The sequence below is a fragment of the Haliotis asinina genome, chromosome 9, assembly GCF_037392515.1.
Source record: "Haliotis asinina isolate JCU_RB_2024 chromosome 9, JCU_Hal_asi_v2, whole genome shotgun sequence".
Classification (NCBI taxonomy): Eukaryota; Metazoa; Mollusca; class Gastropoda; order Lepetellida; family Haliotidae; genus Haliotis; species Haliotis asinina.
Window position 1 is genome coordinate 33,939,526 of NC_090288.1, and position 24,302 is coordinate 33,963,827.

Genomic DNA, 24,302 nt, shown 5'->3' on the forward strand with positions numbered 1-24,302 from the left:
CTGGCTTGGAATTTCAATGTTGTTCTTCAACACTGCACTAGTGAGGAATATGAACCACTTAGATATCCTTTGAACTTTTGACACAACAGACATTATTATTACTTGCCTTAGCCACGACAGCTCTGATGTCAGAAATTCACGCATTGGATTTTGCACGAACTCGGATCGATTCCACAAATCATGACATGGTTCACCTCCGATTATGTTGGGATTTCATTACTAAAAATCAGTTGCCAGGACATAATGATAGACAATTTCACATCCCAATGTTATCTGCAGTGCTCGGACCTCATGATACGCAGGATTTATCTCTGTCTAGTTAGAGCTCTCAATATTTATTTAAAATGGACAGAAACAAGGAGACGGAAACTTAAGCGTCTATTTATTCCACTGTCTACAGAGACATCTACAGAAATCTCATGAATGATAATGTCAGTCTGGATGAGAACCCTTATTTAAAGTGCATATAAAGCAGCAGGACTTGAGCTGCCATGAGCTTCCAATCTATTTAATCCTCTCAATGCTATCGTCGAACCCATTCGACAGGAGTGCAGGATAATGACATCTCCAAATAAAACTTGCAATAATTATTCAACGAGTCGGATTTACGTGTCATATGAATTATGTATGGAATGTACTAATTCTCACCTTTTTAAATATGTAATGTTCAATACGTTTATATACCTTAAAACGAAACGCCCGCGAATTAAAAATGAGATCGCCGAATTTATCGGCACGCATTCGAAAATAACGGCCATTGTTGACTTCCAGCGCCCCATGCCGTGTGGTACCCAGTCTAATATTTTCTTCATAATGAAATATTTTTTGATAGTTTAGTCGATATTTTTTGTTCCATGACGAAGAGAAAGCTCATAAGTTTCCCATTTTCTAAAAATTAGTAACTTTCGGCTCAAATAAATATAAACAAAACCAATCTCAATGTTAATTCAGCAGGCTAAAGGTTAAAGTGAGAGCTTGGGCATCTATGCTCACTTTGCATGGAATTTGCTCAGTTACAACAATCATGAAGGGTTGTTTTTGAAAATCAGACACAGTGTTTTCAAATCACTATCTGAGATACATTGCTATGGAGGACATCTCAGGCATCCATCAGTTTGGTCCATTTGTTGTAGCACAACTGTTAACGGTTCCTCAAAGGCCCTAAAAATAGCTCAACCTTATCATGTGGCTTGTTGATAAGTTCACTAATGAGGTGTTCACTAATGAGGTGGTTGCTTGAGAGTCCATGTGAATGTCGAGACAGACCAGCATGAGTGATCATAAACCCTGTACATATTTAGATAATATGTGATGCATGGGTTGCATTTCAGCAGATGAACACATCTATCAGTAAGTCATGAGATAACTCCCCTCGAGATACCAGTTGGATTTTGGTAAAAGAAATGAGAATTATAGTGCCATCATAGATCCTTTTGATGGGATACTCAGGATATTTTGCAGGCCATATCCAAGAAGTGGCATGTGCCACCACCTTTTCCATTGGATACTGTAAGCAGATACGCATGAGTCAGGATAAAGAAAAATATATAATTTTCTGAATAAAATTGCTATTTTGTACTTAACCTTACTCATGAGGTCAGCCCTCCCAACCTTCCCTTCATGTCACTTGGATTTCCCTGCAAATCCTTTTGTTTGGGATACGAAAATTATAGAGAGAGTGACAAATGCGGCCGGTCATGTGACCAATATTGGCACCAGTATATGGGAGAAAGGGAGGGTACTCGTGGGTGAGTATGATTTTATGTCCTCTTTTGAAGAAGGGAACATTAACAGATTTCTTGTTTCCACTAAACTGTCGGATAGAAGAGGGAGACGAGCAAATAAACATGAGTCAGGATAAGTATAAAATGTTGATTTTATTCAGAATTACATGTTTAGTGGGATGGTGTTGTTTCTTAGTTGTTGAATCTGCTGTGGTTTTGAATGATTGCTGCTAAAAGTGACAAGAAGGAATTAATGCACGACGCAACTAAGCATTTTCATGCTGTATTGTTTGGATTCCAACTATTTCCATATAATATGTTTCTTATATGTTACCGCCCTTTTCCACAATCCAGTAGAAACCTTTGAAGATCCAGGTTAGATTTGGTCTTTAGAAACCCATGCTTTTCGAAAGAGGCGATTAACAGGATCGGGTGGTAAAGCTTGCTGACATCATTGTGTCCCAACTGCGTTGATACACATTGTGTTGATCAGTGAATTGTCTGGTTCAGATTGGATTATTTATAGACTGTCACCGTATTGCTGGAATATTGCTGAGTGAGGTGTTCAACAACAAACTAACAATCCTTTCAACCATTCATCTATTCATGCAACTCTCTATCTATTTATTTGCTGCAGATTGATGAAGCTGATGGATCAGAGACATTTTTTGTCTTCAACCTGATGCCGAATACAACACCATCTGACCTGTTCCAGTACTTTGTCAAGTTTGGGGACCTGATGAAGTTTGATATATTCAGTAATGATGAAGGAAAGTGAGTACAAGTTAGGAGCAGACTGTGCATGAAAAGTCGCTCTGAAATATGCATTAACATGTGAGAAATATTAATAGATAACTTCCTTGCTTTAAAGTTGCTGGCCTTTTTCAAATTTCACTAGCTGAAATATATGACAGTATAATTTGCCAGGAACCTTATTCTACATATATGTTAAGGCTGCGCAATATAGTTTACTGGCATATCCCGATTCAGAGATGAAAACCATGCACATTGCGATATGCTGATGGAAAACTGGTGTTTTGACATGCATACAAAAAACTTCTTAACACTTGGAAATCTTTGGATGTTTCTGTTCTTCACACCAGAAGTCAAGTAAAGTTTGGTTTTAAGTAGTGTTCTTTTTTCTTTCCAAGTGTCCAGCGGTGTTTCAGATCTGAATGTTCTAAATATTTACTCATAAATGACCAGTGAATTCTGATATGTACTGACTAGTTGCTGTCTAAAATTTTAGGGCTTTGTATTTTTATTTTTTGAGAGCGGAGGTTTCTCTTAAAGCTTAATTAAGCATACTGATTGTTTGTGATTTCACTTTTAAATCAACCACTGACTTTTTATAAGTGTTTTTTTTTTGTTAAAAAAGTGTTGGTGTAATATGTTGCAATACATATAGCAGTATATGCTTTCGCATCGCAGTAGATCATGATATAAAAGTTCTCTGCTATACCCACCCCTAATATGTATCAATAAAGACAAGCTAAACTGCAAAATCAGTTGTTTATGGAGATCCTGATGAAAACTTTGCAAATTATTGGCATGTAGGTAATTTGTAATTTCTGGGTGCTATTGAGTATTGGAAGCACAGGAATTTATTTGGAACCAACAGCGTCAGCTGGAGGTTAAAATTTGACAAAGTCAACACAATTTGGAACATCAGGTTATTTGTGTGTGCAGATTCGAGATTTAAGCAGCCTGTGGATTGTTCAGAGAGTTGTGAGACATTTTAATATTGTAATTCAGGTGCACAGGAACAGGCATAGTACAGTTTGTCAACGAAGAGGCTGCTGTGGCTGCTCTTGCTTCTGAACCACACTTCATCCTTAAGAAGCAGGTCATTGTGACGGTGAGCTCAAACATACTTGTTTATTTGCAGGGATAAATCTACCCCCATGTCTCTGACTCTCTGACGCATAATATTCTGGCAAGACTCATATTGTTTTAGGTGTGCGTCCTCTTGAATGCCAGCTTTTGATGAAACAGTTATTTTTATTTTTGTGGAAGACAAGATCACTGTTATACAAAAAGTATATGTGGCTAAGTCTTCATAGATTAACTTCCATTCTCAAATAATTAAGCTCAGCTAATAACTACACATTGTTTTTAAAACAATCTCAGCTTTTATTCGTTATGATATTCAGTTCATTTCTGCTTTTCCAAAAAAAGACATCTAGGTCACACCAGGGGAGGTATGCAGTATGCAAATGAGATCCCAAGATTCATTGCTTGAGTATGCGCACAAATATTTACCGGTTTTTACACTCTTATAAATAGACATTCACATCACAAACACACTAAGGGAGGTAAGCGATGTGCAAATGAGGTTTCGCAAGGCAAATTGATATGTCAGTGAACATTGTGACTGTGAATCCACAGTGTGAAGACAAAATCTGAGATCTCAGTACCTGTTAGAGAAAAGCAGGAAGCTTTAGTCAGTTAATGAACAACTGTTCAATCAGTCTGCATGTAAATTGAATTTCAGTGACAGTGACATTTGACAAGGTTAAGTTCTGCTGAAATAGAATGTCATTCTGTTTTGGGTTCTGAATGTACAGTCCTGGAATGGTAATAATCTAAATGTATTATTTCATTATCATTATGATGACATTTATGATGTAATATGTGCAATGTTAATAGTTAAAGTAAGACAGTTACTGTTTGTGCTCATACTTATTAACGTCATCCAGTTGGTCCATAGATCCCTGCTGTTATTTTTACAGTATAGCAGTCGACATGATGCCCAGATAGATACTAAGACTCTTAAGTTTACAAAACTGAGATAAGGGTATCGAATGAATGCACTGCGGGTGATACAGTTAGAAAACCCAAAGGGCATTTCAGTCAAGATGACCTTTGATACTCATTGGGTATGGCTGACGTATGTCATTAAAGGTGATTTAATGTTTTGTGAATTGTCTACTTAAATGGTAAAGTAAATGACGCAAGATGCTAAATGCAGAAATTTTTCGAAAGATAATTTTGACAGACATCTCAGTCATAAAGATAATAAACTGTCCATTCAGGCCCCAAAACTTTTGTGAGGATTTCCAGGTATGTATGTATTTAAAAGAAGACAAAACATCTGTTGCCTTGATGAAATCTGTTCATTGCTGAGCTTGTGAAAACATTCCACTGACAAAGTTGAAAAGTTTTGTTGACTTTTTATATGAATTTTAAACTGAAGACATTGAAATTCTCAAGGAAGGTAAATCAACTATGATTCTTTTATGTGCTGAATTGAAAAGTCAAAGTATCGTATCTAAATGTTGCCATTTCCTAGTAAAACATCTATGTTTGTTATTTACATTGCAGTAAACAATATAGCATGTGTGCTTAAGTAACAGGAAATTCTGCAAAGGATATATCCTGCTGTTTAAGGCTTAAAGTATAGATTAATCTTTTTTCGAAGTAGTAAAATGTGCAGTCCTCTTTTCTTGTCTCCCTCTGGGTTGTGGTGTGCAACAGGTCCCCCGTCCTCTTTGCTTGTCTCCCTGTGGAGTGTGGTGTACAACAGGTCCCCCATCCTCTTTGCTTGTCTCCCCGTGGGTTGTAGTGTGCAACAGGTCTCAAGTTCTCCATGCTTGTCTCCCTGTGAGTTGTGGTGTACAACAGGGCCCCAGTCCTCATTGCTTGTCTTTCTGTTTTGTGGTGAACAGCAGATCCCCAGTACTCCATGCTTTGTCTCCCTGTGGGTTGTGGTGTAGAACAGGTCCCTAGTACTCCATGCTTGTCTCCCTGTGCATTGTTTACAAAAGCTCCCCTGTGAGTTACATCACATGGCCAGACTCAAGATGTTGGTTGATTTTGTGTGACATGGCTTGTTCCTCATGATGTCAGTTTGATACAGCGTCAGTTACTTACATGGCAGGTTGCCAAAATATGACAGTGACATTAGACAACATGTAATTACGAAGTTATGACTGTTTTTATTTTTGTGAGAACTGAAGTTTTTAATTACAAATTTTGTTTCTTATTCCAGCATGATCAGAGAGATGGTAAGTTGTCAAAAAAATCAAGAGAAAACAAATAGGGGATATTATCACAAGGGTGGGGCATGGGTACACTTCAGCCAACCTATGTGAATCCAATGATTAGAATCTTGCATCTTGCTGTTTTTCCCACAAGCATTGTCTTTAAAAAATTGCTGCGGTGTAATTCCCTCCTTAATTTTCAAAGGGACTACAGTTAAACATTTTGTCAAAATTTATTTATTGGAATGTGAGGCAAATCTTTTCGTAGCCATCACTAACTTTTGCAGAGGAAACAAGCCAATCATAAAGTAATATTTATGTGTGATGTAGATAAGAGACATTATCTAGCTTGTCTGGTGTATTTTTGCTTTCTTACTAAGTTCTGCTTTCTTTTAATTATGTTTTTTTTTTCATGTTTAAATTGAATGACATTATATCCCAAATGAAGCCCAGGGTGTAAAACCGAAAATTGACAAAAATGTTATACAAATTCTGAATATTTCTTTTCTTTTTCAGAAGAGATTCTTCTTTGGGGTACTTAATGGCATCTTTGTGTTTTTTAAAATTAGTAAGAGAAGTGTAACATTATTTGAATAAATCATTCACAAAGCGTAAAACTTTTTTATGTCTTGTCCAACCACACCTGCAGAAATTTACTTGGTCTGCAGCCAAGAGAAGGTAACTGTAACCTTTCTAGTCACTTTCCATGCTGCCATTCACCAAGTGAGGATATGTTTGATGTTCTTTGGAATGTTTAAAGTTCAATTCTTATTGAGATGAGTGAGAAAGAATTAAATACTGAATGTATAGTCCCTTTTTAATTGAATGGATGATATATTCAGTTTCCTGTCTTCAATGTTGTAATGTTGTCCCTCCAAGGTGATAGGGACAGATTTTTTTCAGAAACCATTATAGGTAGGGAAACCAAATTTGGTATGTGTTTTCAGGACATGAATGCCTTGATGGAGTTAGAAAATAGAAATTTAGGAAAATAGAAAATAGACCCATGTCATTAATTCAATCACAACGATATCCCCAGTGGGGATAGATTTTCTCAGAAATCTATGTAGATTGGGAAACAAAATTGGGTGTGTGCTTTCAAGACAAAAATGTCATGTTTGAGTTATAGCCCTTGTCATGCATTTCCCCCATTGCACATGACATCATCAATGGAGACTTATTTTCTTAGTAACCGTTAGAGATAAGGAAATAAAATTTAGTATGTGTTTTCAGGACATAATGCCTTGATGGAGTTCAATAATGGAAACCATGTTACAATTTGTTAGAATTATAGCCCTTGTCATGTGCTTCTGTACTTTATGCACATTATCACCAATGGGGATGTTAATTTAAAATACTAGGGTTAAATATTTTGCATTTTGCAGTCTTTTAAACAATCTTGCCAGACCGACATACCCCTACAAGATTCACATGACGTGTGCCTTGTTAAGGAGACATTAAGTGAGCCAGAGCTATAGGTCATCTCAACATTCTGAGGTCTACCTGACTGAAAAGGAAATCTTATTCCCATAAGTCTTGGGACCAGGGTTAGGGTCTTTTCTTGACCCTTTGAACCTTCCACTGAACTCGTCAGTAAAGGAGTCTCGAGACCACACTCCAAAGAGACCTTAGTCAATGAGGTCTGTGAGGAGGCGGAGGAGTAGAGGGAGCTACCCAATGATGTGGCATTCTCATTAAGCTCCTCCCTGAGGCAACTACATGATAGGATTGTGGCTGTTTTTCCTCAGGTTACTATCCATGAAGAGTTCTTCCTCCTGGGCAAAATGTTTGCTCCAAACAAGGCATCTGAGACACGGACGTCAATGCCTCTGGTCTGGTAGCTGATGGATGCCCATCTGGCTTGGGACAGGCAGATGAAGTGTAAAGTTATGGGCCTGCATTGTTTTTGGCTGCCAGTATACAGGTAATCGGCAGCCACACAACAGGCACTACTTTCTTTGCCCTACATTATGGGCTCTACCGTCTTTCCTGGGGCCCTGAGAATAGTCCAAGAGGCGGCCAAGGCTGTTGACACCTTCAAGGATTCCAAACCCTTGTTGGAGCAACCCTCCTACTGTTGCTTGTGGTCCTCATTTCTTGCCATTGCCTTCTGCCACAAGGAGGGAGTCTGCTAAGTGGAATGCTCCCCTGCAAACTAAGAAGGGCTGCGAAGGATCCACACCAACCTGTACAGGCTAGCTATTCTCGAAACATTCATAGCCCTATGAACTTCTTAAGCCCATTCTTAACACATTGGCTACATCAAAGTTAAGAATTCTCAGCGCTACGAGCGTTTCGAGAATATGGGCCCCTTTCATAGATTCTTAAAGAGAGTAAGATACTTTTTCTTGGGTTAGTTCAACCAACCACTCAAGATCAGCATGGAAAGTGATTAGTGAGGTTCTAGTTACCTCCTCTTAGCTGTAGACTAGGCGAGGCGTACAGGGTTCTTCTGACAAGGCAAAAACAAGTTGGGGTTTTTTTGGTTTTTGTAAATATTTTATCAAAATTATTGTAACAGCTGTCAGAGGAATATCAATGGACATTTGAATGCTATTAAGCACCTCAATGAGGTCCTCTCTTCAAAGAAACTTCAACCTCTACAGGTTGGTGTGAGTTTATTGAAACATACTCCCATATAAGGAATGAAAGAGCAATGCCTTGACATAAAACAATATTTTTATCTTCTTTGTTGTAAAAGGAAAGTAGGAATGGATGCATGGACAGATGTACTCTTACTTCCTCTCTGCATACTTCCATAACTCCGTTCTGCCTATTCTCCAGAGTGGTACTACTAAAGGGTTGCATATTTCTCATTTCACCCAGTTTTGCCATTCAGCTGATGCAAACGAAATTTAGTTGAAGCAAATGTAATTGAAAACAATTTCATGAGCAAATTGATATGGTGGCATTGTTTCTTTGAAATGTGCAGTCCTTGTGGGTTCAAACACCGCATGCAAACAACTGAATAAGAAATGCCTATTGCCCTACAACTTCAAGGATTGCTTGACAATAACTTTCTTTGTTTCAGATCCAAAAACAAATTTAGATGTTAGAAAGGTATGTATATCTGTGAAACAGAGATAGTAAATATGTTTTCTATACACTGAAGGCTAACTACTACCCTCAACATTGAAAGGGCCTGTGTGTCAGGTGTTTGGAGTATCTGATCACCTTTAGCTTTCCACCAGTGTCAAGCCTAGATGGTATGTTATGACTGAAATACTGTCCAGCCTCCATAAAACCTGATTTCATTGTTGCACAAAACTAAGATCTGGGGATGTCACCTTATGGTTCATGGCAGCATGACTTTCATCTGAGCAATCAGGGCATCATTAACCAGATCAGGGAAGTGAAATGTTGGAATGTATTATGCATCCTCGACAAGTTTAATACAGTGTGTTGTATTGAGAGATGACAAATTGGATGGATGGTGAGAATCTATGACTACCATGTCATTGTTTCCTAATTGTTGAGGTCAGTGTTCATAATATCAGTCACTGGCTTCTTTAGTCCAGACTCACTAATTTATTAATTGCTTTTCTGTAGCTGGAATGCTGAATGTTGCATTGATCAGTGGGTGAACAAGTCCTTATATAAGTTATAGTTTTACATTGAGAAAAATAACAAAATCTGTTCATCACTATATTGATCAATATTAACTCACTGCCTGCATTTGTAAACTATCCTAGGACATGTTTCTCTTTTCTAGTCCTTACAGAAGCACAAGTTGTTTGTGACTGACATACCTCTTTATGTGGTTGAAGAGGACCTGTGCGAGTACTTCTCCCAATGGGGAAACATATCCTTCTGTGATGTAGAAGGAAGGTCTAATCAGAGGTAGGTTTGTTCTTTACGCCAGGTTTTTTCATACACATCCTTGACCTCCTCAACACAGATCCTCAACACCTCTTACTCATCTCCTTTACATGGATGACATTGAGCTCCTTGCCAAAGGAGATACCAGTTTGAAAGAGCAGGTCCTCCTTTTCGAGTCCTTTTTTAATGATATTTGCATGACATTTGGATGCAACAAATGTAATACTCTTCATCTGAGATGTGGCTGGGTAACTAATGATGGTTCTCTTAAGTTATAAAAGGGAGGAGTTATTGAGCATCTTGTGATAGATCAAGCCTACGTCTGTCTTGGTATGCAAGTTAGAGACAAGCTTGAGAATGCCCAGATTCAAGACAAACTTCTGGTTGAGGACATATCTTGCTTAAAGAAAATTCGGAACTCAGAGCTAAATGCTTGAAACAAGGTCAAAGCCACTAATACTTTTGCTGTGCCTGTACTTTCCTATTACTTTGAAGTAGTTGATTGGACAAAACAAGTTATCTCAATTCTTGATCGCCTGACAAGAAGAATCATGTCCATGCTCCTCTCCAAATTGCTTATATGTCCCAATCAATTCTGGAGGTTGGGGTTTGATTAATGTGGAGTCTCTTCATGAAAGAAATTTGTTGTGTACTTTTCATACATTTATTTTGACCCGTGAAGGTTCGGGGTAGATTAAGCCTTCAGCAACCCGTTGCCATAATAGGTGACTATGCTTGTCGTAAGAGGCAACTAACGTGATAGGGTGGTCAGGCTCACTCACTTAGTTGACACATGTCATCGGTTCCCAATTATGCTGATTGATGCTCATGCTGTTGATCTCGTCCAGACTTGATTACTTACAGACCACCGCCATATAGCTGGAATATTGCTGAGTTTGGCGAAAAACTAAACTCACTCACTCGCACATATATTTATCTTATGATCCTGTGGTGACACAAGACTGATGATGAAAGCAAGGAATTCCACATTTTTTTAACCTGCCAAGGTTGTTGGTCAGTATCTGAAATTTGAGGTTGTTCTTGTTGATGGCAATGTTCTACTGGATGACACAGCGATGGGAGTAAACCATGTGAACTTATTCATCAAATCTGCTCAGAGTCAGTCATTTGTGGAGGGGCTCTCTGAGAAGCCATTGTATCGTGTAGTCACTTCCCACTTACTTCCACCTAAATGTAATTCTAAAAGAAAATATTAACATGAAATGTAGACTTTGTAATGAATTTGCAGACACTGTCCAACACCTTGTCTGTGGATGTTCTTCCTTGGCACAAACGGCATATCTCAAACAGTCTATGTAAACTTATCCTCAGTACATTTTGTTACATTCCACTACTGAGTCTAACAAAACCTTATGGGAGGTCGCGTCAGGTAACCTTTGAGATTGACTAATCAGAACACAGCTTATCAAATTGTGAAAGTGGACATTCCCACAAACCTTTTGAACTTTTTGTCTTGAAAAGGTTCGTACCCGAACGATTCCGAATGCTTTTTAGCGCACCCTCGCTTCCGCGTTATGCACACGGCATACTACAACCATGACAACGGTGAGTAAACAGTCGCTGAAAATAGTGTTTTCGGCAATATTCAAGAATGTCATCTTGCGGAAATAATAGCTAATGGTAACCATGTCAACAGAAACCCCAAAGCGTCTATACTACAAGTCAAATAACTGTGTTATATGCAGATTTTTGTTTGTGGAGAGATATGTGTCAGTGACCTGAATATTTTGAAAGTCCCTCCGATCCCAAAATAGTAGCCGTTGTCTGATTGGTTAAATCTATTTAATCGTCTCGCGTTTGATTGGACAGTCATTTACCCAGCATTAAGCACCAAGGACATCTCAGAGTTAGGATGCTGTGTCTGAGTGGAGTGTCCTTGTTGAACTGCAGGTTCCTCAGAGGACTAGCACTGTGAGGCCAGTATTATAGCACTGAGAGACCAGTATTAGTCAGTACTTGGATTGGAAAGCCTTAAACACATAAATATCACAATACAAGTGCAGTTATCTTGTATGTAACCCCATTTCACATTGCGATATCTTTCAGGACCAGACATATCTTTGTTTCCTACACCAATAAAGAAGATGCTTTGGCATGCCTGAACACGACCCACAATTACGGAGAAAGTGAGATTAATGTACTGGTGGCAACTCACTGCAAGGCTGTGAGTTCCTTTGTTTGATATTTCCGTGTTGGACATGTCTAGCACCCAAGGTTGATAGCTACTTAAAATCTGAAAGGGGATTAGGATACCTCAGCAAAATTGTTGCAGTTATTAGTTAGTGGTTTTAAAATAACACAAAACAGTCAATCGACAGGCATTGCAAAATAGACAAGCTTTAAGGATCACAACTGTTAGATTACTCAGAGTATGCTGTGTCTGAATGGAGCATGCATGTTGAAGTCACATAAACTGCATTTTCTGCCGTAAACCAGTGTTAGTCTGTACTAGAGAAGTCTGTAAGAAACAAGTTGTTATCCGTAAAGCTTGTCTATGATGTACTTCCCGGTTTTTTAAATGCCACTCAAAGAAGTTACCGGTACTTACTTTATACATTTGTTCTTTATCTATCATTGTGATGAGTGATTATCCCAGATGCAGTTCAACCAATAACAGGTGGATGAATGCAAATAATCTGATTTACATCAAGCATCCCCTAAGATACCATCAAACATGAAAGTGTCTCTACTCAACATACGCTCGTCTTGCAATAAGTGTGAAGAAACATCTGACTTGCTGACTGACAGAGATATTACTGTTTTGGTTTTAACTGAGACGTGACTCGTACCATCAGGAGATGAATCCAAATAGCTTCAACGACACCACCAGCCTATGAACTTGCACACATGTACTGCCCATCACATGGAAGGGGCGTGGCCATGGTTTACAAGCCATATCTCAATGTGAAAATATGAGACAATGCCTCTTCAGTCTCATTTGAAAGTCTTGATTTTGTTGCAACAGCTGGCAAAACTGCAACAGATTTTGTTGCCTTGTATGAGCCATCTCCCCTTCCAGAAATAAACTTTCTTTTCAACAGTCACAATGACATATGGCAAAATCTCTGTATTGCTGGAAACAAGGTTTACCATGCATTCAAGACCATGGAGGATGACATCAGAAGTACTAAACTAACCAGAGGCATTGTCATGTCAAGAGAAGGTGGAGACATTCAAGCCTTGAAGTAGAGAGACAAATATTTTGTGGTGCCATCAAGGTCACCTCTGAAATAAAGCAAGGTAAACTAGCATCCTTCGACAGTGACATCACAGCATCAATGAATGATTCTTAATCAGTCTGTTACGTGTAATAGTGACTTGTGAGGGAGGGGTCACTCATTCACGTGACTGCCTGGTCACAGAGAGGTATTAAAAGTGTAATTTATGTAAATAATTAAACAACATTTGGATGACATGAATGAAAACATGTTAATCATTACGTAGACTTATGTCTGTCACTAGAATATTGACCCTCAGTAACTTATGCTTGTCATAGGAGGATCGGGTGGTGAGGCTCTCTCACTTGGTTGACAAGTCATCGGTTCCTAATTGATACAATGGATTGTTGATCAATGGATTGCCTGTTCCAGACTCGACTATTTACAAACTACCGCCATATAGCTGGCATATTGCTGAGTGCGGCATAAAACTAAACTCACTCACTCTTCCACAGCGCTTCCAGCTATTTGGGTTTTTTAAATTTTTTTTGTGAGCAAAATCCATAAGATCCGTGACTCTGTGGCAGAAACAACATGTCTGTGTTTGACCCTTGTGATATTGACTTAAAATCTATCAATAGGTCCATCGTGTTCAGACTTTCATCATGGATGATCATTACTCTGACTCGGCCTGCATCAATTATGGTGTTCCACAGGGGCCAGTTCTGGGGCCAGTTCTGTTTACATTGTACAAAACAAAGCTTGGAAGCGTAACTGATGAGCACCGTGTGAATCATCATTACTATGCTGATGATGCACAGGTGCACAGATACTTCTCTCCTGGCAAGGAACAAACAGCTATTGCCTTAAAATCATGTCCCAGTGCTGTGTCAGTATCAATCCTGGATGCTGGTAAATTAACAAAAATTGAATAGAAGCAAGACCAGATCTTTTCTCCAGTGGCCAGTGAAATGGAGGGATCTGTGTGCTATTGATTCCTTCGAGTTCAACAACTCACATACTCCTTTTGCAAATGACGTCAAAGGTTTTGGCGTAAGCCTAGACTCATCATTTGACAGTCATGTATCTTCCTGTGACAATCATGTCTCTAGCCCTTCTTAATCACACTACAGAACATTGGCATTATCCATCAATACCTGACAACTGAAACGGTAACAACTCTTGTTCTATGCCTTGTCATGAGAAGACTAGACTAATGCAACTGTCTGTTGGTCAGTGCAACCAAATCTCTAAAGCTGCAAAGATGCAAAAGCTACAAAGAGTACAGAATGTAACAGCTCACATTGTGACGAGATCAAGGACGAATAATCACAACACTTTTATTCTTTGTACTCTTGTTGCTTGTGGATTTTTTAATTCAGTTCAAACATGTGCCCCATCTGGAACTGTCCCTACATATTTATCCAGTCTTCTTTCTCTGTATAAACCTTGTTGTTCACTTTGCTTGCAAGATAAACGTCTGCTTGACCCTAAAACAAGAATAGTACAGAATGGAAACAGATGCTTCGCATATGCAGCTCCACTGGCCTGGAACATATACTGCAACAGAATCTCATGAACTGTACTGACTTTGTCACATTCAAATTCCAGTAAGAACACATTTGTTCATCACAGTGTAATTTGCTACATTCTATCTGCGCTTTGGGCACGGACTGCATGAACTAGCGCATTACAAATGTGTTCAGCTACAGACATGATTGTAATTGTTACTTAGCATTTGTATTTGTTACCACCCAGTATTCATCACATCTTTTTGTCTCAAAGTGGAGTTGTTGCAGCCGAACCTGAAACATCTGTACTTGTCAGGCATGATATTTTGAAGTGTTATGTTTTGGATGTCTTTGTGATGTAGGTTAGAACTGGCCAGAGGCATTCTAAGAGGTTACTGAAAGGATGCTTTTCTCATGAAGTGAGAAATGCGATGCAGGCCTTACTAGGCGATGTATGGAATGCTTATTTTAAGAGGTGACTAATGGGATGCTCATCTTAAGAGGCAACTTATGGAATGCTGATCTTAAAAGCTGACTAATGGGATGCTGGTCTCAAGAGGCGACTAATGGGATGGTGATCTTAAGAGGCAACTAATGGGATGCAGATCATAAGATTCAATTAATGGGATGCTGATCTTAAGATGGGACTAATGGGATGCTGGCCTAAAGAGGCAACAATGGGATGCTGATCATAAGATGCAGATACTATGATGCTGATCTTAAGAGGCGCCTGATGGAATGCTGATCTTAAGAGGCAACTAATGGAATGCCGATCATAAGATAACTAATGGGATGCTCATCTTAAGAGGTGACTAATGGGATCTTGGCCTTAAGAGGCAGCAATGGGATGCTGGTCTTACGAGGTAACAAATGGAATGCTGATGATAAGAAGCGACTAATGGGATGGTGATCATTATTGGCAACTAGTAGGATGCTGATCTTAGGAAGATATGTGGGATGCTGATCTTAGGAAGATATGTGGGATGCTGATCTTAGGAAGATATGTGGGATGCTGATCTTAAGAGGCGACAGATGGAATGCAGGCCTTAAGAGGCAATTTATGGGATGCTGATAACCAAATGGATTTGGAAGTCAAGTTCAAGGTCTAGCTTGAAAGTGTGTTCTCACACATCAAACGTTACTCACAGTATTAATCAATGGATTGTCTACTTCATATTCAACTGTATATACAACAGTGTCATATAGCTGGAATATTGCTGGGTTTATTATTAAGGAGGAAATAAACAAGCTGATAAACCTTCATTTTAGGGAGATTCAAAATGTAAATTACAGTGGGGTGGGGGTGATCATGTGACATAAGTCTTTCATTTAACAGATGAAGTTCAATTACAATGAAAAAATGAATACAGTGAATAATCAAAAACTTTTTTCATGGCCATTTGTGAGACAGGGTTTCTTGTGAGTACCAACACAGGTAGCCAAAATAACTGTGAACTTATGGGGCTATATAGCAATACAATGTTTAATGTTAAATGCTTGTTCAAACACGTTTCTTATTTTTCTTGATTTCAGCTAAGTGATGCTTCAAAAGGTAGGATTTCATGAAGACATAATTTGTTAGACATGTTTGAGGGAAGCTCTGGTGTTTTTAAGAAGACACTTGTATAGTGCCTCATCATATGTATTGTCTGACTAGACCATGTCAAGAGATTCTCTGCACCCCATTAAGTGAAATGGGTAAGTTCAAACTGGTACTGAACATGAGAGATTACTGGTAGTTTCCAAGCACCCTGGTGGAATGGACTAGGGTTGGGCCTTTACTCTTGTGTAGATTGTACGAGACATGAAGAGGTTAGTTATCAAGCACCCTGTAAGTAGGGACTAGGGTTGTGCCTAGTGATTTCCACTATTGATATGTTGTAACACTGTCTCTAATTACTTTTTCAAACAGTACCCTGATTCTTTAGCTTATTCAGACCTCAAAGTTCAATACATATGAATGTGTGGAAAAAACCAACAGGAAACCCATCCATTTCTAATATTACTTGTTCTTTTTTCCAGCTGGAAATAATGTTCCAGGAAGTCGTTTTCAGACTCGGGTTTGTATTTTCTCAATTCTCTCTTCATCATACTCAAACACATGTCAGTTATCCATGTAGTGGGGCACCTTCTCAATAATCACAACACTTTGGTTTGATACTGATATCTGTATAGTGGGGCACCTTCTCAATACATACAACACTTTTGATTGATACCAGGTACCTGTGTAGTGGTGCAAATGATCAATATAAACATCACTTTGGTTTGGTACTGGTATCTGTCTAATGGGGCTCTTGCCTAACTGCTGACACAGGCTACTTGACTACTGTGTCAGTGCCGAAGTGAATGCTCATAGGAAAGGAGTTCTTTCTGAATCACTTTAAATATCAATATAATGACAATTTGACATGCACTTCCACTAAAGGTTTGAATATTCTGGTCTCCACTATCATGCGTCATGATGGATGTACAGAAGATGTAATGGATCTCCATTCCAAGTTGTGAGCTCGTGACTTAAAATGAATAATTTTTTAAAAAAGACCCAATATGTTCAGGTCCAAATTAGGTGGTATAAGATTAGTCTTGGCATCAATTCTCAATGTTGCACTTGATTGATTGAAACATATTTTATTCAATTAAGAAATGAATTGGGCACCAGTTATCCAACTTAAATAAGCCCTGTCCACATAGTTACAACAGTATGTTACAACGAAGTTCAACAAGAGGCAGACAAAGGGTAATGATATGTACAGAGTTATCTAAATCATTTAGTGTTAGTGATGTAGATATGTACAGATTTAAAAACATTCTGATTGTCACTAAGTGAGAGATCTGCATTATGTAACACTTAATTATCACCGGATGCATAATGCTGTTGAAAGCATTACAATTTACTGATCCACTTAATATTTTAAAAGTATCAATTACCAGGACACCTTATTTTCTAGAATTCTGTTTAACCCAAATGTTTTATGTGTTTGAGTATTATCCATCTCATGTCTGACAGTTGCGCTCAGTTATCTTCCTCATGGCTGTGTGCTGGAGCGGATCTGTTCCATCCAGAAACTGGATGACCTGGACATCGAAAACATCTACCCCCTGTATCAAAGACTCCAAGCCTACTTCAAGGACCCACAGACAGGTAAGCCTAACATAAAGGACCACCCCACAACCAGGTAGGCCCAGTTAAAGGACCACAATACACACAGGCAAGGCCCATCCTACAGACAGGTACAAACAACCTGAAGGCCAATGATACACAGAGATAAGGCTAGTGTTAAGGCCCACCTCAAGGCCCACCCTACAGACTGATAAGGCCAGCCTCAGGGCCAACAATAATAATAGATAAGACCAAGACCCACAATGCAGACAGGTAAAGGCCACCCTACAGACAGATAAGGCCACTTTCAAGGCCAACAATACAGACAGATAAGATCAGGTAGTATCAAGGACCACCCTACAAACAGATAAGGCCAATGTCAAGGCCCTACCTACGGACAGCTAAGGCTCACAATACAGACAAGGCCAACTGTAAGCCCCACAACATGGACAGGTAAGGCCAACCTTAAGGCCCACAATACAGACAGTAAAGGCCAACCTCCGGGCCCATGATACAGACAAGTAAGATCAACCTCAAGGCCCACATTTCAATCAGGTAAGGCTAAAGCCCATCTCCAGGACGACCCTACAGACAGTTCAAGTCCCTCTCAAGAGAGTGAGTTTAGATTTATCGTGGCTCCACAGTATTTCAGTTGGTGGCAGTCGGTAAATAATCAAGTCTGGACCAGAGAGTCCAGTGATCAACAGCATGAGCATCAATCTACACAACTGGGAACAGATGATATAAGTCTATCATGTCAGTCAGCCTGACCACCCGATCTTGTTAGTCATCTCTTATGACAGGCATGAGCTACTGAAGATCTGCTGTACCCACATCTTCATGGTTCTGCCTCTTAGGAACTACCGATACCTCCAGTGCTTGTTTTCATCTCACCCTCCTTTGGTTGTCATGATCTTGTTTTCCACTAACATCTTTGCCACCAATCAAAAGTGAATACGGGTAGGGTAATACATAAAGGGGGGACACTTCAATTAAGCTGTTTTACAAACACTATCACATACAACTTGCCATGAAGCCAGTACTCCGTAACACCCACAAATCTGGAAACAAATACTGACTTGTATGAATGCAGGATTTGTCAGCTTTCTCTATGATCACTCAACAACTCTGTGTTCCGATGATGTCACATACTGCTATATTAACTTACCTTATTTGTTCAGTAAGGGCTGGACATTTATTATAAGGCAGGTGGGGGTTAGATTGGTCTTGGTCTATAGTACTTGTATTCAGTTATTATCCCAACTGGTTCACCCTTACTGAACAAAGGTGATATTTTGGGGGAGTTCTGAAATTATTACTCAGTTCTTTTGTCTTTTTCACATTTAAAATCAAATGATTCTCTGTCACCATTATGTGAAATAATTTACATTATCTGTATTGTCACTCTGATACCTAATCCTACATCTGACCAACAATGTCTGCTTCATAAGCAAACTTCACATCTCCAATCCATCAATGAAAATAGTATTCTAATGTAGGACTTGGGGGTCAAGATGCTTCTATACGTTATTGAGAAGAGAGAGAGTGTGGCGTCAACAACTCTGCGCTTGGATCTGTATGCGAACTGTAGAGGGTCAAGTAGATGATTTACTTCTGTCTTCAGAAACTTCAAAATGATGCGCTCGAGACACTGTATAGCAATGGAGGTTAATGCAACGGGCCGACAATCATTCAGTTATTGTGGCTTCTTCTTCTTTGGATTGAGTATGATGTCTTTTCTTCATACTTGGAAAGGAGTGATTGTCCTGTGAATGTTGGTATGGGAATGTGAATACTGAAGCCAGCTGTAGTCAACATTCATTGAGTGCAATACCAACCAGTTTATCTGGTCCTGCAGCCTTCCTGATGTTTATACACATGATGCTCTTGTTATGGTCAAAACACTAATTTTCCCAAAACTTTAGTTTTAAAAATCGTTTTTCAGTAAATTTCGAATTTTTTATTTAACCAAGTGTAATTTTACTCCTATTTCTTTTAATACCACTGCCTTTTTTTAACAACCCTTATGAAGGGAGGTAACTGCCTCAGGGCATGCAACTTTAGGCCATGTGCTTGAACAGTGAACAGCCTCAGGAATATTCAAAGTAGTGGTGAGCATAAATATTGTGTTTTTTATAGTTCATGAATTGATATTTGTGAATGTAACTTCTGTCTGTCTTTTCATGTAAGTTAGGGTAAATTCATGTGTTTTTTGTTCTTTACTTGGTAATTATTGTGGCAAGTTTCAACTTGGTCAAAATTATGTCAGCACATGTTTTTATGGCATAAAGTTAACATTTTCTCAGTGCTTTTGGAGAAGTTTTTAATGTTTCATTGTCTTTCAAATGTGCTCAGGAGCATATAACAATATTTTGTGCTTTAGACTTTTGAATGAGTTTGGGAAGTGGCAGTGCAGACGTTTACTTATTTAGCAAGTTAAATTCTGTTTATGGATTGCAATTTCTTCTAAAATTTTCTTTCGGTTAATCTAACGGAAAAGACAGCAGAAATATGAATTTAAGAATTAGAATGGGAATCTATGGACATGTCAAGCAGGTGGACATTGAATAAAGTCATACATACATACAATAGACAAGAGGCATGTTGTTCACAACAGGTCTGTAGGACGTCACTTTCAGTGATGGTTATGGAAGTGTCCGAATGTTCTGTGTTTTGATATATGCTGTCTATCTCTTGACTGAAATCATGACAGTCAAATCGACAATAAGATGAATTCAATTATTCTACATAACTTTTGTTGTCTGTTGTAACACGGCCTCATATTTCCAATCATTGTCATGATCCCTTGCCACGCTTGTTTCAGATTGCACTGCTGGAACTGGTGTTCCACCTTTCCTTTGTACTCGGCTTTACATTGACGTGTCTTCAAATTGATTTCTTTCTGTGTTGAGTAATATAATTTTTCATGAAGGCTCGCTTTTTGTCACTTAGCAAGGATTTGAAGTCTTTTGTAATCCATAACTTGTTATTTGGGAATATTTCGATAGTTTTAGTAGGTATCGCATTTTCCACACAGAAGTTTTTAAAACTTGTGATGACATTCAGATGATCAGGTTTGTCATTATCTATGTTAAATACAGTCCAGTCGTTGCATTCGAAACAGCCTCTAAGATTTTCAATAGACTCATTAGTCTTTAATCATTTCTGTCTTGAGCTTCTGTCTATACGCTGGTAGGAGAAATACACTATTGTGATCTGATAATCAAATGGGTGCTCAGTGTATGATTTGTAGGTCCTCCTTACGTTTCCATAGTATTTCTGCGCCTGTTCCTGCTGGCGAACTGCTCCTAGCTTACCTCTTTTCCTGGTGGTTTCTTTTCTGATTTGGGACTAGAATTGCATTCTGGGGGGAAAGTTTACAGTAGATTTCCATGCAGCCGCAGTTCCCTACAGCAGCTCATCTGGAGCCCATGACGTTCATATTGGTTGGCAGTTATTGAATTATGCTTGTCTGATGGAGGGACTTCAAATGTATTTGTTATTTGTTTGATGAGCCACTCACCATTAAGACCAGAATATCTGTGACTGTTTCAGAATTCACTGGGGACTTGATGGTCCATACACTCATGACCTGTGGATGATGGATTCAGAGGTGAAGGCCAGTGTCTCTGTAGCTAGTCTAGAGTTTGCCGTGGACAAGGTGAGTACATGTGCAAATAAATGTGTTTAGTTTTGTCCTCTGTCATCAAGTTCATCAACTGTACTTTTCATCATTTCTTCAGTTCAGTTTATTCAAGTGATGGTAATGGAGTGTACTGGAGTGGGATCAGTGAAGTGTGCTGCAGAGGGTACCAAGGCCCCCTAATCTGCACTGGGTCCAGCCCACCCCGCTTCCAATCCCCTGAAACTCGTGAAGGTCCCAGGGTAGAATAGGACTATGCTTGTCGTACGAGACGATTGGGTGGTCAGACTAGTTGACTTGGTTGACACATCATTGGTCCCCAATTGCGCAGATTGATGCTCATGTTGTTGATCACTGGATTGTCTGGTCCAGACTCGATTATTTACTGACTGCCGCCGTATAGCTGGAATATTGCTAAGTGAGGCATAAAACTAAACTAAACTTACTCAAATCCCCTGAACTAGTGTCCTAGTGCCTGGTGCTTTACTAAGGTTAAGGTTATCCTTAAAACCTTAACTCCTATTCTTTAATATTGCACTAAGGCTAACTCAGTGACTTATGATCTCCTTAACGCTGTGTGAAGGGAGACTCTGATGGGTGTCCCAGTACCCAGACCACACCCAACGACAGGCCCAGTCTCCGTCACCCACCTACCACTAGTCATAATGTAATATGGCTGATTAAGGGGGCACAAATATTTCGCCATCACAAGTCAGAAACGCAATTCAACAATATTCTGCCATGCACACTTGGCCATGAGGATGTGGTTTTTAGGATTTCTGAGACAACGTATCATTATGCTGTGTTCATTTTCCAGTGAAATATCACAATCAATAACATGCTGGATTTTTTTATTCTTCAAACCATAATTTTGTGAATGAGTGACTGTGAAAATTTGCCAACACATGCAGTATTTGAAAGAAAGTAGTTGCATTTTTATGACCAATTATTTCATAGATGTGTTTTCTTTTCAGGTGAAGAGATTCCTGATTTCCAAGACCGTCCAGGATTGTTCCATCATTGTGGCACTGCAGCCTGTCAAACAAGGGCAAGTGCAGTGTAGCAGGTAGGTGCTCAGGATGTCAGTCACTGGATTGTATGGTCCAGAATTGATATTTACAGAGAGCATTTTGGGTGAGTCAGAGGGTTAAGGGGTAGCCTGGTTGTTAAGAAGTTAGCTTGTCAAACATGGGTACATTGTATGAAGGCCATTTCTGGTGTCCCGAGCAGTGATCTTGCTGGAGCATTGCTACTCACTTTGTCGAGTCTGAATCAGCCAACTATACACTTGGAAAGATGTAAAGCAGCATAGTTTCTTGATATTCACATTTCTCAACGTTGTTTCTTTGGGAGATGGACCTGTGTGGCCTTCATCAACCCATGCTTGCCACAAAAGGCGGGCGTTCAGGTTGACACAGGTCATTGGTTCCCAATTACGCAGATCAATGCTCATGTTGTTGATCACTGGATTTTCTGGTCCAGACTATTATTTACAGACCGCCGTCATATAGCTGGAATACTGCTGAGTGCGGCATAAAACCAAACTGACTCACTTTGGGAGATGCCTAGATGTAAGTTAAATATGATTTTTTATGTGTCAAAGTAAAAACAACGTAACCTGATGAAAGGTTGTTCTAAGAAATAGAGAATCCAAGAATATACACCTTTCAAATCTTGTTAATATTTCGAATTATCTATAAGACTTTCATTGTCAAATTAAATGATTTTTTTTTTCATCAGACTTCTTCTCACCAACCATTCTGATCACTTCTAGGGTGTCTGAAGAAAATGGCGTCATACTCTTTAATGACGCTTACTACCGATACTCCATAGAACTTGTCGACCTTGACCCCAAGCCCTTTGACAAGATCGAGCAGTACTACCGTCAGGATATGGACATTGTCCATGCCTATCAGGAAACCATTGGCAAGTCACGGACCAAGTCAGTATAACACCATTAGGAGGCCTTCCTCAATCTTACATATCTGACAGCCTCTGTGATTGTCCTGGGATCGGTCGCTAATGGACAACGGTCTGGTAGGGAACTGAAATCAACAACAGCACTTGACTGACTCAGGTAACGTTGTCTTCACACTTCTCTTCAAGGCAGTACTTCCTGTTGTGAACGCCAGTGTCTAAGAGATGTTGGGTTGAGATGCCAGATTGGAGATGTTAAACATTCTTCTCATGGGAGCTCTTCCCCAACAGGTTCTGTAATTTGAACTGTTAAGTTTTTTTCAACTGCCAAGGTCAGTGGATACATTATTTTATTATTTGTTTTTAGTATGTTTGCAAATCTGATCTTAAAGGTAATCAAGCAAAGATATTTTCTGGTTTCCTGTTTATGACTTCCAGACCAAAGTTTCGATTCCACTGTGTTATGCTCTTTGTATGATGATTATCACCTCTGAGCATTAGGTGGTCTTGGCATGTAAAATAATACTGTGCTTGAGTAGATCATAGGACTAAAATGGTTATAGCAAGGTCAAATTTAATGTTGCATTGGCAGTTAGTTTGTCCTTATTGTGACTTATGTTGAAGATATGTCACAATGAGAACATGGCTTGTTATCAGTCATGGAGAATATAAGTTGACAAAAAACATCTGAATGAATGAATACCAAGATGAGAAAATGTAGTTTGATGTGAGATGCAAACAATTTCAATGCTGCAACAGTCATAATCATGTTAAGTGGACATGAATAATCATATTGTCATATTTGTTTGATTTTATTTCTGTTTTGATTCTGTATATCAATACAAAACCAATTAGTGCAAGGCTTAGAAGATCCTCTGAAGAAAACATGAAAAATACAAACAATTCCAGATATTTGTTTATCTGGATCAGTTCAGAGACAAGACTGTCTAGATTCACACAGTCTGTTGGGAGATTCTGGTAGGTCGTTTTTGTTTGTGCCATATTTCTCCACAACCACAATAGTCACAGTTATTGGTTCATTTTGTGATAAATTAGGTGCTTGGTGTAAAAGGAAAATGTATTTTTGTTTCAGATTTTGTGTGAATGATTGCTTTAAATGCCAATTTAGAAATCACTATGATGTGAAATATGTGTGATTAGTTATATGTATATAAAACCCCATAATAAATCAAAATTAAAAAAAAAAAAAAATCTCAGGTTTAGTGATAGACAGCCATTGTCGAGTCTTCTGTGTCACCTGAGTACTTATGTTGAGGCTTGGATGTAAAGCTGCGCTGGGTTAAATGATAACAAATATTTATTTCAACTTCTATATTTTATTTATACTTCAAAAGAAGTAGTCTGAGGGTGCCAATACACATGACAGTATGGCTGGGTGATTGGATGTGGAAAGTTTCATGAGAGG

The 24,302-nt window shown here is 38.9% G+C and overlaps 1 protein-coding gene across 1 annotated transcript in view; it reads left to right on the forward strand.

Moving 5' to 3' along the window:
* Positions 1–24,088, forward strand: part of LOC137296290 (heterogeneous nuclear ribonucleoprotein A/B-like) — a 28,735-nt gene extending 4,647 nt beyond the window's left edge. Inside the window, exons 4-15 of the mRNA XM_067828053.1 lie at positions 2,362–2,498; positions 3,480–3,582; positions 5,716–5,731; positions 8,739–8,767; positions 9,420–9,547; positions 11,594–11,711; positions 15,750–15,768; positions 16,239–16,276; positions 17,224–17,358; positions 20,872–20,977; positions 21,934–22,025; positions 22,734–24,088. Coding sequence (XP_067684154.1) covers positions 2,362–2,498; positions 3,480–3,582; positions 5,716–5,731; positions 8,739–8,767; positions 9,420–9,547; positions 11,594–11,711; positions 15,750–15,768; positions 16,239–16,276; positions 17,224–17,358; positions 20,872–20,889 — 741 coding nt within the window. The 3' untranslated portion in view covers positions 20,890–20,977; positions 21,934–22,025; positions 22,734–24,088. The remainder of the gene's footprint in view (positions 1–2,361; positions 2,499–3,479; positions 3,583–5,715; positions 5,732–8,738; positions 8,768–9,419; positions 9,548–11,593; positions 11,712–15,749; positions 15,769–16,238; positions 16,277–17,223; positions 17,359–20,871; positions 20,978–21,933; positions 22,026–22,733) is intronic.
* The last annotated feature ends 214 nt before the right edge of the window (positions 24,089–24,302 follow it).